This window comes from Chiloscyllium plagiosum, chromosome 34 (genome assembly GCF_004010195.1).
Source record: "Chiloscyllium plagiosum isolate BGI_BamShark_2017 chromosome 34, ASM401019v2, whole genome shotgun sequence".
Classification (NCBI taxonomy): domain Eukaryota; kingdom Metazoa; phylum Chordata; class Chondrichthyes; order Orectolobiformes; family Hemiscylliidae; genus Chiloscyllium; species Chiloscyllium plagiosum.
In genome coordinates this window covers 11936242-11953985 of record NC_057743.1, presented here as the reverse complement: position 1 = coordinate 11953985, position 17744 = coordinate 11936242, and the positions used below count along the sequence as shown (strand labels likewise).

The following is a 17744-nucleotide window of genomic DNA, read 5'->3' as shown; positions in this document are numbered from 1 at the left end:
ATGGCCCCTCAAAGATCAGCAAGGCGGCCTTTGTGTGGAGTCGCAGAAAATGGGGGAGATACTAAACAAGTATTTTGCATCAGTATTTACTGTGGAAAAGGATGTGGAAGATATAGACTGTAGGAAAATAAATGGTGACATTTTGCAAAATGTCCAGATTACAAAGGAGGAAGTGCTGGATGCCTTGAAACGGGTAAAGGTGGATAAATCCCCAGGACCTGATCAGGTGTACCATGGAACTCTGTGGGAAGCTACAGAAGTGATTGCTGGACTTCTTACTGATATACTTGTGTCTTCAATAGTCACAGGTGAGGTGCCGGAAGACTGTAGGTTGGCTAACGTGGTGCCACTGTTTAAGAAGGGTGGGAAGGACAAGCCAGGGAACTATAGACCAGTGGTGATGACCTCCACCACCAGTGGTGGGCAAGTTGTTGGAGGGAATCCGGAGGGACAGGATGTACATGTATTTGGAAAGGCAAGGACTGATTTGGGATAGTCAACATGGCTTTGTGCGTGGGAAATCAAGTCTCACAAACTTGATTGAATTTTTTGAAGAAGTAACAAAAAGGATTGATGAGGGCAGAACGGTAGATGTGATCTATATGGACTTCAGTAAGGCGTTCAACAAGGTTCCCCATTAGCAAGGTTAGATCCCATGGAATACAGGGAGAACTAGCCATTTGGATATAGAACTAGCTCAAAGGTAGAAGACAGAGGGTGATGGTGGAGGGTTGTTTTTTTCAGACTGGAGGCCTGTGACCAGTGGAGTGCCACAAGGATCAGTGCTGGGTCCTCTACTTTTTGTCATTTACATAAATGATTTGGATGTGAGCATAAGAGGTACAGTTAGTAAGTTTGCAGATGACACCAAAATTGGAGGTGTAGTGGACAGCAAAGACGGTTACCTCAGATTACAACAGGATCTTGACTGTTGTAGTGAGAAGTGGCAGATGGAGTTTAATTCAGATAAATGTGGGGTGCTGCATTTTGGGAAAGCAAATCTTAGCAGGACTTATACACTTAATGGTAATGGCCTAGGGAGTGTTGTTGAAGAAAGAGACCTTGGAGTGCAGGTTCATAGCTCCTTGAAAGTGGAGTCGCAGGTAGATAGGATAGTGAAGAAGGCATTTGGTCAGAGTATTGTGTACAAGAGCTGGGAGGACATTGGTTAGGCCACTGTTGGAATATTGCGTGAAGTTCTGGTCTCCTTCCTATCGGAAAGATGTTGTGAAACTTGAAAGGGTTCAGAAAAGATTTACAAGGATGTTGCCAGGGTTGGAGGATTTGAGCTATAGGGAGAGGCTGAACAGGCTGGGGCTCTTTTCCCTGGAGCGTCGGAGGCTGAGGGGTGACCTTATGGAGGTTTGCAAAATGATGAGGGGCATGGATAGGGTAAATAGACAAAGTTTTTTCCCTGGGATCAGAGAGACCAGAACTAGAGGGCATAGGTTTAGGGTGAGAGGGGAAAGATATAAAAGAGACCTAAGGAGCAACTTTTTCATGCAGAGGGTGGTACGTGTATGGAATGATCTCCAGAGAAAGTGGTGGAGGCTAGTACAATTGCAACATTTAAGAGGCATTTGGATGGGTATATGAATAGGAAGGGTTTGGAGGGATATGGGCCGGGTGCTGGCAGGTGGGACGAGGTTGGTTTGGGATCGCTGGTCGGCATGGACGGGTTGGACCAAAGGGTTTGTTTCCATGCTGTACATCTCTATGACTCTAAGTAATGAGGTCAGTGGCTGAGTTGCTCTGACTTAACACAAACTGGGTTTCATTGAGCTGGTGCTGCTTGATAGCACTGTTGACATTTTCTATCACTTTTTACTAATGATCGAAAGGAGACTGATACGGCAGTAATTGGCTGAGTTGGATGTGTCTTTTTTTTAATGTACAGGGCATATCTGGGCAGGTTTCCACATTGTTGGGTAGATGCCAATGTTGTAACTGTACTGGAAGAGCCTCACTGGGAGAGCGGCAAGCTTTACCACACAATTCTCTTTACTATTGCAGGAATGCTTTCAGGGCTCATAATCTTTGCAGTATCTAGTGTCTCCACCCGTTTCTTGATATCATATGGAGTAAATCAATTTGCTGAAGACTGATATCTGTGACGCTTGGGACCACGCGAGGAGCTCTGTCCGGATTTTCCACTTGGCACTTCTGGCTGAAGATTCCTGCGAATGCTTCAGCCTTCCCTTTTGCACCTTTGTGCTGGGCTCTTTGATCATTGAAAAGGGGGATACTTCTCGAGCTGCCTCCTCCAGTGAGTTGCCCACTACCATTCTTAATCGGATGTGGCAGGACTGCTGAACTTAGATCTATTGGTTTTGGGCTTGCTTAGCTCTGTCTTTTTGGACCCAGCCAGCTCGATTGTTAGTGCTGCTGCTGAACCAATTTTGATGGTTGGATATTGAAATCTCCCCCTCAGAGAGTACATTTTATGCAAATGTCACCCTCAGAACTTCCTTGAAGTGTTGTTCAATCGGGAAGAATGTCGATCCATCAGTGGATGGAGGGTTGTATGTGGTAACCAGCAGAATGTTCCCTGGCACATGTTAACCTCAAGCCAGGAGAGTTCATGGGGTCCAGAGTCAATGTTGAGGATTCCCAGGGCAGCTCCCTCCAGACTGTATTACACTATGCCACTATCTCTGCTGCATTTATCTTGCTGGTGGGACAGGACATATTCAGGGAGGTGATAGTGGTGTCTAGGAAATTGTCTGTAAGGTGTGAATCCATGAGTATGACAATGTCAAGCTATTGCTTTATTATGTGAGACAGCTCTCCCAAGTTTGGCACCAAGCCCCCGGATGTTTTGAGGAGGACTTTGCAGGGTCAACATTGGTGTTTCTGCTGTTGTCTTTTCGGTGCTGAGGTTGATGCCATAGTGATTGATACAACTAAGTGGCTTGCAAGGCTATTTCAGAGGGCAAGCGAAGTCAGCTACGTTCGCTGTGGGTCTGCAGTCACATGTAAGCCAGACCAGGTGATGTTGGCAGATTTCGTCCTTTGAACGACATTAGTGAACTAGGTGGGTATTTTCAACAATGGTTTCATGGTCATCAGATTTTTAATTCCGGATTTAAAAAAAAAATTGGTTCAAGTTCCACCATCTGTCGTGACAGGATTTGAAATTAGATCCCCAGAACACTGGCTGAACTTCTGGATTAGTGGATAGTCTAGTGATAATACCATTAAGGCCAGGGTCTCCCCAAAATCCAACTTATTTAGATTTTCAGAAGGTGTTTGATAAGGTATCACACATTACGCTACTTAATAAGACAAGAGCCTAAGGTGTTAGAGGTTGTTTATTAGCATAGTTAGACGATTGGCTAACTAAAAGACAGAGTTGGGATAAGCAGGACATTTTCAGGATGGCATCCTGTAACTAGTGTTGTGCCACAGGGATCAGTGCTATGGCAACAATTATTTATAACAAACATTTATGACTTGGACAGGAAACTGAATGTAGGATAGCCAAGTTTGCAAATGACAAAAGTAGATGGGAAGATAAATAGTGAGAACAACAAAGAGTCTTAGTGACATAGATCAGTTAAAAGAGTGGGCAAAAGCTTGGAAGATGGAATATAATGTGGGGAACTGTGCAGGAAGAATAGTGAAGCTGAATATCATTTAAATGGAAAAAGCCTGTGGAAAGCTACAGAACGGAAGGGCTTGGAAGTCTTTGTACATGGATCACAAAAGCTAGCAACCAAGTTCAGTGGGTAACAGGGAAGGCAAGTGGAGTGTTAACCATTATTTCAAAGGAAATAAAGGATAAAAGTAGGTTGATTTTGCGAGTCAGACTACAACTGGAATACTGTGAACCGTTTTGGTCCCTTATCTAAGGAAATATGTCCTGGCATTGAAGGCAGTCCAGAGAATGTTACCTAAGTTGGAACCAGGTGTGGAGTATTCCTCTTAGGAGAGGCTATGTAAGTTGAACCTGTATTCATTGGAATTTAGAAGAATGAGAGACAACTGTATTGCAATATACAAGGTTCTTAGGAACTTGACTGGTTAGATGCGAAAAGGTTGCTTACACTCTTTGGGAGTGTTTAGGACCAGATGGCAGAATCTTGGAGTAAGGAGTTGTGCATTTAAGACAGATGAGGCGGAATTTCATCTGGTTGTAAGTTTGCTTGCTGAGCTGGTAGAATTATTATCAGACATTTTGTCACCATGCAATGTAACATCATCAGTGAGCCTCTGTTGAACTGCTGATATTCTGTCCTTCTTTCTATTTGTGTCTTGGTCTGTTGTGGTAGGTGATATCACTTCTGGTTCTTTTTGAGAGGTTGGTAAATGGGGTCGAAATTGATGAGTTTGTTGATGGAGTTTTGGTTTGAATGCCAGGCCTCTTGGAATTCCCATGTGTGTCTTTGTTTAGCCTGTCCTGGGATGGATGTAATGTCCCAATCAAACTGGTGTCCCTCTCCGTCTAGTGATAGTTGGTGCTCATGTATGCTGGTGGCTAGTTTCCTGCCCATCTGTCCATTGTAATGTTTGTTGCAGTCCTTGTAGAGTATTTTATATATGACTTTCATTCTGCTGGTTGTTGGTACAGGGTCCTTTAGATTCATCAATAGCTGTTTCAGTGTGTTCAGAGGTTTGTGGGCCACCATGATGCCAAGGGGCCAGAGTAGTCTGGTTGTCATTTCCAAGATGTCCTTAATGTATGGTAGTGTGGCTAGTGTCTCTGGGCGTGTTGTGTCTTCTTGTTTAGATTTGTTGTTAAAGAATTGGCGAACTGTGCTTATCGGGTACCCGTTGTTCTTGAATAAGTTGTATATGTGCTTTTCTTTGGCTTCTCATAATTCCTGGATGCTGCACTATGTTGTGGCTCATTTAAATAATGTCCTGATGCAGCTCTGTTTGTGCGTGTTAGGATGATTGTTCCTGCAATTGAGTATCTAGTTCTGTGTGTTTCGCTTTCCTGTAGACTGTGGTCTGCAGCTCTCTATTGGCTGTTAGTTCAATTGTGCAAAAGTGAAGACTGCAGATGCTGGAGATTAGAATCGAGAGTATGGTGCTGGAAAAGCACAGCAGGTCATGCAGCATCCGAGGAGCAGAAGAATTGATATTTCGAGCAAAAGCCCTTCATCAGGAATGAGGCTGTGAGCTGAGGGGGTGGAGAGATAAATGGGAGGGGGTGTGGGGCTGGGGCGAAAGAAGCTGAGAATAGATGAAGGAGGGGGAGAAGGTGATAGGTCAGAGACGAGAGTGGAGCGGATAGGTAGGAAGGATAATGGACAGGTAGGACAGGTCATGAGGGTAGTGTTGAGTTGGAAGGCTGGAACTGGGTTAAGGTGAGGGGATGGGAAATGAACAAACTGGTGAAATCCACAGTGTTTGTTCGAATGTAACATCTGGGAAGAGGAGTCTATTGTTGTTCTCTTCCTCTTTGATGAACTTTATACCAGTAAGGATGTTGTTTGTGTTTATGGGTTTCTTCTAATTTGTTCCATTTCGTGATGATAAAGGTGTCATCCACATAGCGGAACCCCAAGCTTGGGCAGGATCATGGGGAGGGCTGTTCGTTCTAACCTCTGCATAACTGCTTCTGCCAAGAATCCTGATGTTGGTGATCCCATGGGTGTCCTGTTGATTTTTTTTTTTGTAGGTCTTGTTGTTGAAGCTGAAGTGGATAGTGAGGCACAGGTCTACTAATTTGAGTATGCTGTACTTGCTGATGGAGTTGGTGCTGTCTGGTATTTGTGTCCTTGGTTCGTCTGGTAGTGAGGCCAATATTTCTTTGGCCAGGGTGATGTTTATTGATGTGAATAGGGCTATCATGTCAAAGAAAACCATGACCTCATCATCCTCACCTTGGTGTCTTTGATGTTCAGGAATTCCTGGATGGAGTGGCGTGAGTCTTTTACCAGGTATTTCAGTTTGCAATGAAGTTCCTTTGCTAGTCTGTACGTCAACATGCCAAGAAGTGAGACAATGTGTCTTGGGGGGCCCCTGGTTTGTGAACCTTTGATAATCCCTAGAAATGGGTGTGTTAACTCCGTCAGGTTGCATTCTTTCTAGGTATGTCTTTTCAGTTTCACCAGTCTTGTGGAGTTTCTTCAGTGATGCTCTCGTGCAGTTTTCTAGCTATGGAGTTGGGTCCATCGCCACCTATTGGTAGGTGTCGGTATTTGCGAGTAGTGTGTTTACTTTCTCATTGTACTGTGTTCTGTTCAGGGTAACGGTCATGTGCCCTTTGTCTGCCTGTAGGATTACAATATTACTGCCATCACTGCGACAAACATTACATTAGACAGACGGGCAGGAAACTAGCCACCAAAAGACATAACCAAAACCATCACTAGTATCCTTACACACAGATGAAGAGGGACACCAGCTTGACTGGGACAATACATCCATTCCAGGAAAGGCTGAACAAAGACACAGGGATTCCTAAAGGCCTGGCATTCAAACCGGAACTCCAACAAACACATCACTTTGGACCCTATTTACCAACCTCTCGGCCACTTTTGGAATATTGTGTGCAATTTTGGTCTTCCTATCTGAAGGATGTTGTGAAACTTGAAAGGGTTCAGAAAAGATTTACAAGGAGGTTTGCCAGGGTTGGAGGATTTGAGTTATGGGAGAGGCTGCATAGACTGGGGCTGTTTTCCTCTGGAGCGTCAGAGGCTGAGGCGTGACCTAGTTTATAAAATCATGAGGGACATGGATAGGGAAAGGAGACAAGATCGTTTCTCTGGATTGGGGGAACTAGAGGGCATAGGTTTAGGGCAAGAGGGGAAAAATATAAAAGAGACCTAAGGGGGAACAACTTCATGCAGAGGGTGGCGTGTGTATGGAAAGAGCTGACAATGGAAATGGTGGAGGCTGGTACAATTACAGCACTTAAAAGGTATCTGGATGGGTATATGAATAGGAAGGGTTTAGAGGAATACCAGCCAAATGGCTGGTAAATGGGACTAGATTAATTTTAGATATCTGGTCGGCATGGACGAGTTGGACCGAAGGGTCTGTTTACATGCAGTACATCTCAATGACTCTATGACTCTTGGAAAAAGGACTGGACATGGTATTACCCACCACAACAGACTGTCACACAAATAGAAAGTGGGACAGAACACCTGCGCTTCAATGGAGGCTCACTGATGGTGTTACCTAGCATGGTGACCAAACATCTGAGAACAAATCTACCAGCTCAGTGAACAAACTTACAACTGGAGCTACAATCCAAGCTCCAAATCTTCTCAAAAATCACAGGAATTTCATCTCTCTGAGGGTAGTAAACTTACGGAATTCTCGAGGAGAGTGTGAATGCATTTTAATGTACCACAGATGGCGGAAAGCATTTTTGTCTATCTGATGGTTGGCAATTTCCTTTTGAAGATAAAAATGTGCTGTGAAAATTTTAGGGTATTTGAATCTGGGTAAACACTCCAGTGATTATACTTGCCCACTTTGCCTCCTTGCTTGATAATAATGACATTAATGAAAGGAAACAAGATTAATATTTATCATTACATATTTTGTAATATATAACTTGAATGCTAACCTCAAGTTCTGCTGGTCTTTGGAAGAATTATTTTATTCACTTGCAACTGTACTAGTTACTCATGTATTGATGTTTCTGCTTTAAAGCCCTGCTCTGACTGCTGTCCTGCATGACCTAAGTCGACAAATACCGCAACTGAAGAAGGATATCCAAGATGGCTTACTGAAAATGTTGTCACTGGTACTGATGCATAAACCTCTTCGACATCCAGGCATGCCCAAAAGTCTAGCCCATCAGCTCGCACCCCCTAGCTTAACTAACATTCCTGAAGCAAGTGATGTTGGATGCATAACTCTTGCTCTTCGCACTTTAGGAAACTTTGAATTTGAAGGTAAAATGTGGCTGTGTGTTTTCACCTGAAGTGATGTTAGATATAGAGTGGTCACTAGAACAGGATTGTAAAGCATTAATCAGATCATATTTCAAAGTATAAAATGGAAAACAGTCTGATCAGGCAGCACCTGTGATGAGAGAAACAATTAACATTTCATGTCGGTGACCTTTTGTCAGAACTGGAAAAAGTTAAGATTGCTATTGGATTCAAGAAGTGCAGAGATAGAACAAGGAAGGAATAAATAAAACAAAGCGTCTGCAATAGGTTGGGAGGCAGGAGCTGTTATCTTAGAAAAAAAGATGATGCAATGGGTGTGGTAATTGGACAAAGAAAGAAACATAGGATGGGTTTGGAAAAGCTGTAAATTCAACAGGAGCTACCAATGGAGAAAATTAGATTAGATTGCTTACAGTGTGGAAACGGGCCCTTCGGCCCAACAAGTCCACACCGACCCTCTGAACAGCAACCCACCCAGACCCGTTCCCTACATTTACCCCTTCACCTAACACTACGGGCAATTTAGCATGGCCAATTCACCTAACCTGCACATTTTTGGACTGTGGGAGGAAACCGGAGCACCCAGAGAAAACCCACGCAGACACTGGGAGAATGTGCAAACAGACAGATGCCTGAGGCGGGAATTGAACCTGGGTCTGTGGTGCTGTGAGGCAGCAGTGCTAACCACTGTGCCACCATGGAAGCAATGGTTATAATTTGAAGTTGTTGAGCTCAGATGGCTGTGAAGTGCCTAATCAAGACATTTTTGATTTGCTGATCTTAATGTTCTGTTATTTCATTACAATAGTATGAAACACCACGAGTGGGTAATTAAAGTGACAATGACTAGAAATTCAGAGTTCTACTTGGTGACCGAAAACAGGTGGGCTGCAAAGAAGTCAGCTAATCGAAGTAGAACAGACGGCATGGTGATCAGCAAATATTGTAGCTTTTGAGTACTTGAGGTGTAAAGCCAGATGTTCGAAGTGCGTATGGTCCTTTCAATTTGGATTCTCCAAGCAGATTTTTGATCACTCAATTTAGTAACTATATTAGTTTAGTATTTTTGACCACTTAACATTGGGAGGAGTTTTGTTATTGTCAGATTTTAGGTTTTCATAAAATACATGTGACAAATACATTTTCAGATTATTACCAACGGTCAGATCCCTGATTTCTAAAAGGCAGTTGCTGATTGAAGTAAAGTAACGTGGGAGCTGACCTAAAGGCTTGTTATTCTTGTAATTTGAATTCTTGAAATAGGGATACATCATAAACTTATAGCTATCAGCTTATATTAAGAATGTTTTTAAAATTAGTTACTTAAATGTTTTCATGATCTCCACTTGCAGATTTTAGTTGATGCAGTTCTTACAAAATGCCATTGTATAATAGCATGCAATTTATGTTCTCGTGTTGAATAATGTTTGATTTGCATTTAATGCAGGTCACTCACTTACCCAGTTTGTCAGGCATTGTGCTGACCATTTCCTTAACAGTGAGCACAAAGAGATTCGAATGGAAGCAGCTCGAACTTGTTCACGACTGTTAACTCCATCAGTCCATCTCATCAGTGGACATGGGCATGTTGTCAGCCAGACAGCTGTTCAGGTGGTGGCAGATGTACTCAGTAAACTCCTTGTGGTTGGAATTACTGATCCAGGTAATTACTTAAAAAAAAAACTGTGTTAAATTTACATTTAATGACATAATATCATGTGGTTCAGTGAATAAAATGTTGTTGAACTTGCATTTCAACTGGAATAATTTGATTAAAGCTTTTAATTCTAATAAACTTAGTTCTTACTAGGATGTCTGCATCTCACACTGATCATGAAACTGTTTAAGATGTTGGATTTCTCTTCTGAGTATATTTGTACAATTTGACACAATTAGTGCAATGAGCATTTGTTTTAAATGCTGTATTAATAAGTACGCATGTAAATTTGCAGGGTGTTTTCTGATTCTAGCAGTGTTTTGATTTATAACTGCAAGATAAGAAGATGCATTTGGCCCATGTGAGCTCAACCACCCACTGTTTTCCTCCATCACGGTTTTCATCTGTATCTCAAATTCCTGCTATCTTCCACTTGGAATTGTATTCCACTCTTTGTATAAAGATGCTTCCTACTAAAGTTTATTTTTTTACTGGATGAACCTATGTCAGAGTTCCTACAAAACTACATTTGAAATACAGTTTCGGTAAACCCACAACCTTATTATTCACTGTTGTTTATAATTTTTGTCATCTGTCAGTATAAGCCTGCTGTGATGATAAAGCCAAGACACCTGGAGGAACCTTCTGTAATGTTCAGTACATTTTAAGGGTGCAAACTTACCTACAGTTTTGCTATTACAGTCTTCTATTTTTACATGATAAACCTTTAAACCTGAAACTGCATTTATAATGGTAACCATGCATAGCATAAGTGAATTTTGCACTACTTGCCTTTATTGGACAAAAGTACTTTTGATATTTTTTCTAATTCCTCCTTTTAAGGAGAAAAGTCAACGTTTCCCTTTCTTTTACTCAGATCCTGATATTCGTTACTGTGTATTGGCCTCTTTGGATGAACGATTTGATGCTCATTTAGCACAGGCTGAAAACCTACAAGCTCTTTTTGTGGCTCTGAATGATGAAGTGTTTGAAATTCGAGAGCTTGCTATCTGCACTATTGGTAGACTGAGTAGCATGAATCCTGCATTTGTGATGCCTTTTCTTCGCAAAATGCTGATACAGGTAAACTTTTATTATTATTGTTTGCTAGTGCATATAATAAGGGGCAACATCTTTTCTTTTATAATCCATAATCTGGATTGGAAGTCAGGCTACTATATAATTTAAATACCAGGAATGTTTTGCAACTTGGGGAAAAGAAATCAAGTGGTATGCATTTTTAACTGTACAAGATGGTGTTGCTGTTGAGTCAATACCACAAGGAATGTTGTGGTTCTGTTTGCCGAGCTGGGAATTTGCGTTGCAGATGTTTCGTCCCCTGTCGAACAGAACCACAACAACGAGCACTCGAGCTACAAATCTCCCAAACTTTGAACCACAAGGAATTTTTGAGTGAATGGAAAACTTCCTGCTGACACCACTTGGATTGGTTGAGCTGTAGCTTATTACAAATCTGTAAGTGCAGAGTAGTCAGAGACCTCCAAAACCAGCAAACTAAAGTAATCATTTCCTCCTCTTCTCCCAATGTGAGTGAAAGGACAAAAACACATTTAAAAGAGAATTCTAACAATAAAAGACCTCGGCCCACCTGATCAACTATTGAAATGAATAGCCATTGTTTTAAAGACACCAGTATATTACCCTTGCTGAAATCCAAAGGACTGTAACAGACAATTCCTGCTAGAATGGCAGTCGAAGTAGCTGATAATAACAAACTGATACATAAAACAAAACTCTTTTTTCCTTCATGTATATAAACCTTAGAAGTATAGAGGGTGGGAGAGCAAAAGGAAGACAAGTGGCCAGGGTAAAGAAAGAACAGCTGGGAATACCGCAAGATCCCATCATCAGATCAAAAAGGACGAGGCTGAGGTTAGAACTGAAATTCAAAGGGCTATGTAGAACAGCTTCAATTTAAATGCTGAACGTTGAGTGGGAAGCCCATGGGACTTATTGGCATTTGTAAGAGTGAGCCCGAAGAATAAACTCACAAAGTACATACCATGGATCAAATGGTAGCTTTAACTACAACCAAGAGCCTGGAGGTAAAAACTGTGTGTGCAGGTGAGTTGATTAAGATAGTTAAGAAATATGAAGAGTTCTTATCAAAAGGAAAGGTTGCCTTTTATCTTCAAGTAATGCATGTACTATAATAGGAACTGCAGGAGTTACTCGAATTCTTGCTAACTAAAGACTTAGTTTTCCCTTCAGAACATGCAACAAAAGCCAATGTGCTAGTAAACAGGATAAGTGGAGAGTGTATCCTGATTCTGTTGTACGAAATGCAACTGGAATGTGACTTGCTATCCAGAAATGGTAGCAGGCAGTGTTAGGAAATTAGCTGTTGACTTACTCTGTGATTTGGCTAGAGTGAAAGTTTATATCCTTGTTATAGCGTATAAGTCATACAGGCTATAACGTTATAATCTATAATCTCAGATACTCTGAGTAAGGTTAAAATGGTGGGACAGTTATAAGAGCAAGTTTCGAGTATCTTTTCACTGTGTGTGACTGAACCTTGCCAAGTTACTTTGAGTTCATCAGTGATGTTAATTCCTAAACTGGATGGGTTGATGAGAAAAGTCAATGCTATATCAAAAACTGATTTGTACTGAAATCCTCAGTGAGAAGATTGTGCTGATAAATTTGGCAGTATCTTGATCCTTTCTAAAATTGACCTAATGAAGGGATACTGGTGAGTGGCATTAACATCTAAAAGTAGATCAGCCTGTGTTGTAACTCTTTTGGAGTAATAATGTTGTCATGCCATTCGAGTTTTAAAATGCCCTAGCTACATTCCAAAGATTAATCTATCAAGTAACTTAAATCTATTTCATAGCAGAACACTTGGAAAACAGTGACAGGATTGAACAGAGTCAGCATGGATTTGTGAAAGGGATCCCTTTGCACCAGATAACCCCAAGTCTCTTCCCATTTAGTTAATAGGTTGTCTTCCTATTTTTTCAATCAAAATGCATGACCTCACACTTATCCACGTTAAGCTCCTGGAATTCTTCGAGGATGTAACTAGAGTTGATAAGAGGCCACCAGTGGATGTGGTTTATTTGGACTTTAAGAAATCTTTTGACAAAGTCCCAGATAAGAGACAAGCATGCAAAATGAAAGCTTATAGGGTTGGGTAGCATATTGAGATGGATAGAAAACTAGCTGGCAGACAGGAAACAGAGAGTAGGTATAAACATGCCTTTTTCATAAAATCATAAGCTATAGGAGCAGAGTTAGGCCATTTGGCCTATCAAATCCGCTCCCCCATTCGGCCTATTGAATCTGCTCCACCATTTGATTGTGGCTGATATGCTTCTCACCCTCATTTTCCTGCCTTCTTCCCATAACCTTCAACTCCTTACCAGTTAAAAATCTGTCCAACTCCTCCTCAAATTTACTCACTGTCCCAGAATCCACTGCACTTTGGAGTAACAAAATCCACGGTTTCACAACCCTTCGGGTGAAGTAGTTTCTCCTCAACTCTCTTTTAAATTTGCTACCCCTTATCCTAAGCCAATGACCTCTCGTCTTAGAATGCCCCACAAGGGGAAGCATCTGCTCCATGTCTATTTTAATCCATACTTCTATCATCTTGAATACCTCATTTTGATCTCCCCTCATTTTTCTAAATTCCAGAGAGTATAGGTCTAAACTGTTCAATCTCTTCATACAACAAAGCCCTCATCTCTGGGATCAATCTAGTGAACCTCCTCTGAACTGCCTCCAATGCCGGTACATCTTTCCTCAAATGAGGGGACCAGAAGTGTGCATAATACTCCAGGTGCAGTCTCACCAATGCCTTGTATAGTTGCAACAATACTTCCTTATCTTTATATTCTATTCCTTTAGCTATAAAAACCAAAATTCCATTCGTTTCTTTATTATCTGCTGTACCTGCCTGCTGGTTTTGTGACTCATGTATAGAATACAGATCCCTTTGCATTAGAGCACCCCAAAGTCTCTTCCCATTTAGATAATAGGTTGCCTTCCCATTTTTTCAGTCAAAATGCATGACCTCACACATATCCACGTTAAACTCCATCTACCACATTTTGGCCCACTCTTCTAACTTATTTATGTCCATTTGTAAGATTTGTATTTCCACTTGCTGTTATGGACCAGGGCAGACCCCCTCAAAACATTTCAAGAAAGTAGCCTGGATCCTAATTTTGCTAGTTGCTTTAAACAGGAGTGGATATTCCAGGAGTGATGCAGCTGACCCAACCACTTAGTTTTAAACAAAACAGAATTTATTTGCAAGATTGCTAAATGAAACACAAACAAAAGAGAACAGAATGCTGAATAACTTAACCTATCCGAAAACCCAGCAGACTATCCCAAATTAATGATGCCGTTCCAAATTCTTGTATCAATCCCCATAAACACAACTTGGCAAAAGAAAAGTAAAATTAAACACAGGGTCTTACAGGAGAGAGAGAGAGAGAGAGAGAGAGATGGCAGAGTGATTCAGCATGGAACACCTTCTTTCATGTAGCTGTTTCTTTGACAAGCAGCCTCAAAAAAAACTGACTGCTTGCTAAAACCAAACCAAGCCACTCCCCTTTCATCGTAGAAGTGCTTTATTTTATCTTAAAAGCTGCTTCAAGTAGATAAATGCAAACAAAATGGAACCTCTGTTTTACGACCCCTCTTGACAAAAAATCCAAGGACAACCTAACCTTGTTAAAGGAGCAGCATCGTCACATTGCATTTTACCGTCCTGCCTATTTTTGTGTTGGCTGTCAGTTTGGCTACAGAACCTTCTATCCAATGGCAGGCAGTGACTAGAGGGGTACTGCAGGGATTAGTGCTATTCACAATATTTATTGATCATTTAGATGAGGGAACTCAATATCTCCAAATTTGGAGATGACACTAAAGTGGGTGGGAGGATGCATAGACACTTTAGTATGATTTGGGCAAGTTGAGTGACTGGACAAATGCATGGAAGATACAGTTTATTATGGATAAATGTGAGGTTAACCACTTTGATGGCCACAACACAAAGGCAGATGATCATCTGGCTATTAATTGAGAGGAGGGAATGTGCATTTAGACCGGAGTATCCTTGCACACCATTTACTGAAGGTAAGCACGCAGGTGTAGCAGGCAATAAATCAGGCAAATGATATGTTGATGTTTGTGGCAAGAGCAGACATGTCTTATGGAATCATACAGGGCCTTGGTGAGACCGTACTTTGGATTTGTGTGTAGTTCTGATCGTCTTATCTGAAGATATTCTTGCTATAGAGGGATTCCCATGAACGTTTACCAAACTGATTCCTGGAAGGTGAATTTGACAAATGAGAAGTTAAAGCAGTTAGGATTATATTTTCTTTAGTTGAGAAGAATGAGGATGATCTCATAGAAACCTATATAATCCTAACAAGGCTAGAAAGGGTACATGCAGGAAGGATGTTCCTGGTGGTGGGCAATTCCAGAATTGAGGTCACTATCTAAAGTTATGGGATAAACCATTTAGGACTAAGATGAGGAGAAATTTATTTAGCTGGTGTTTGGTGAGTCCATGGAATTACTACCATAGAAAGAAGTTGTGGCCAAAACATCTATGATTTCAAGGAGTTTGATATAACATTTAGACTAACGGAATCGAAAGATTATGGAGGAACAACAGGAGCAGGCTATTCATTAGGGTGATCAGCCATGATCATAATAAATAGCAGAACAGACTCAAAGGGCTGAATTGCCTACTCCTCATATTTTCTACATTACTTTGTAAGTGCCAGTGTAGTTTATTTAAAAGATGTTGTATACAGTAACACTTGGGAAGAACACACACAAGCGATTAGAAGACTTGCTTAGCAAGTGCAGTTATCTGGCTTAGTGATAAGTCTCCCTTGCCAAGAGTAAATTTTTAAAAGGGAGGGTAACTTACTTGGAACGTATCTAAAGCAAATGTTGTTAAAACAGCAAATATAAGGCTTTGATCGAATTCCCCGTTCATAAAACTAAACAGGCGATGAGATAAGTCATGAGATTTCCAAGAGTGCATGAGTTTGCTTAGAAACTTGTGCATAACTTCAGCACAGTAGCTGTACCTTTTAACAGATTTGTTACAGATACAGGCCAAGGTGGTATGGGGTGGGGGAATTTTAAGTGGTCGTGAGAATTTAAATACAGATGAGGCTGGTTCTGAAGTTAGAGAGCAAGTTAATTAGACAAGTTAGGCGAGAGCAAGTTAATTAGACAAATTAGGCAAGAGCAAGTCAGAAAACAAGGTGACACTGAAGAACTAAACTGCATTTATATCAGTGCAAGGGACCTGACAGGTAAGGCATATGAACTCAAGGCATGTATGGGAACATAGGACTGGGACATAGCTATTTCAGACACATAGCTGAGGGATGGACAGGACAGGCAGCTTAATGTTCTGGGTTTAGATGCTATGGGAAGGATAGAAAGGGAGGCAAAAGAGAAGAAGGGAATGGCCTTTATTAGGGAAAACATTACTGCTATACTTTTGAGAGGATGTTTCTGAGGGATCATCTAGTGAAGTTGGAACTCCGAAATAAGGGGATGATCATCTTGATGGGATTGTATTATATATTACACCATACCCCCAACCCCCACCCCCCGATAGTCAGCAGGTAACTGAAGAGCAAATATGCAGAGATCTCAATAAGGTGGTAATAGTAGAGGATTTTAACGTTCCAAACGTAGACTGGGACAGCCATAGTGTTAAGGTCTTGGATGGTGAGGAGTCATACAGCCATAAGGATGGAAACAGACCAACTTTGGTCCAACTTGTCCATGCCAACCAAGTTTCCCATTCCCTCTTAACCTTTCCTATTCATGTATCTATTGTGTACTTTTAGATGTTGCAACTGTGTCTCCATTTACCATTTCCTTTGGCAGTTCCTTCCACATACAAACCACCCACTGTGTGAAAAAGTTGTCCCTCAGGTCCCTTTTAAGTTTTTCTCTTCCTTAGAAATATGCCCTGTAGTTTAGAACGCTCCTACCAGGACATGATCAAGTGTGTCCCAGGACAATGTGGGAAGCGAGAGAGGAAATTGCTGGGCCCCTAACAGAGATATTTCTATCATCTACAGCCACAGGTGAGGTGCCAGAAGACTGCTGAGTACTTAATGTTGTACGATTATTTAAGAAAGGCTGTAAGAAAAAACTCAGAAAGAATAAACCAGTGAGTCTGACATTGCTGGGTAAGTTGCTGGGGTTCTGAGAGAGAGGGTTTACATGTGTTTGGAGAGGCAAGGACCGATTAGGGATAGTCAGCATGACTTTGTGCATAGGAAATTGTGTCTCATAAGTTGTTTGAGATTTTTGAGGATGCCACCAAAACGATAAGTGATGGCATAGTATTGTCTACATGGACTTTAGTAAAACGTTTGACAGGGTTCCACATGGTAAATTGGTTAGTAAAGTTAGATTGCATGGGATTCAGGGAGAGCTTGTCAACTGAATACAAAATTGACTTGATGATAGGAGACAGAGGGTAGTGATGAGGATTGTTTTTCAGACTGGAGTTCTGTGACCAGTGGTGTTCCACAGGGCTGGACAGACTGGCACGTTTTTAACTGGAGTGTAGGAGATTGAAGGGTGACCTTATAGAGGTATGTAAAGTCATGAAAGGCTTGGATAAGGTGAATAACAAAGGTCTTTTCCCTTGGCTGAGGGAGTTCAAATCAACGAGGAGAAAGTGAGGACTGCAGGTGCTGAAGATCAGAGCTGAAAGATGTGTTGCTGGAAAAGCGCATCAGGTCAGGCAGCATCCCAGGAGCAGAAGAATCGACGTTTTGGGCATAAGCCCTTCTTCAGGAATGAGGAGGGTGTGCCAAGCAGGCTAAGATAAAAGGTAGGGAGGAGGGCCTTGGGGGAGGGGCGTTGGGAATGCGATAGGTGGAAGGAGGTTAAGGTGAGGGTGATAGGCCGGAGAGGTCAGGAAGAAGATTGCAGGTGAACAACGCAGATGGCCTCCTCCTTCAAAGACCGCAATTTCCCCTCAGACGTGGTTGACGATGCTCTCCACCGCATCTCCTCCACTTCCCGCTCCTCCGCCCTTGAACTCCGCCCCTCCAATCGCCACCAGGACAGAACCCCACTGGTCTTCACCTACCACCCCACCAACCTCCAGATACATCGTATCATCCTTCATCATTTCCGCCACCTCCAAACAGATCCCACCACCAAGGATATATTTCCCTCCCCACCCCTATCAG

At 41.8% G+C, this 17744-nt stretch overlaps 1 protein-coding gene across 2 annotated transcripts in view; it reads left to right on the top strand.

Moving 5' to 3' along the window:
• The window catches only part of mtor (mechanistic target of rapamycin kinase), a 367086-nt gene that overhangs the window by 53015 nt on the left and 296327 nt on the right, over positions 1-17744 (top strand). For both annotated transcript variants that reach the window (XM_043675589.1, XM_043675588.1), the window contains exons 11-13: positions 7615-7859; positions 9307-9522; positions 10394-10599. In XM_043675589.1, coding sequence (XP_043531524.1) covers positions 7615-7859; positions 9307-9522; positions 10394-10599 — 667 coding nt within the window. The remainder of the gene's footprint in view (positions 1-7614; positions 7860-9306; positions 9523-10393; positions 10600-17744) is intronic.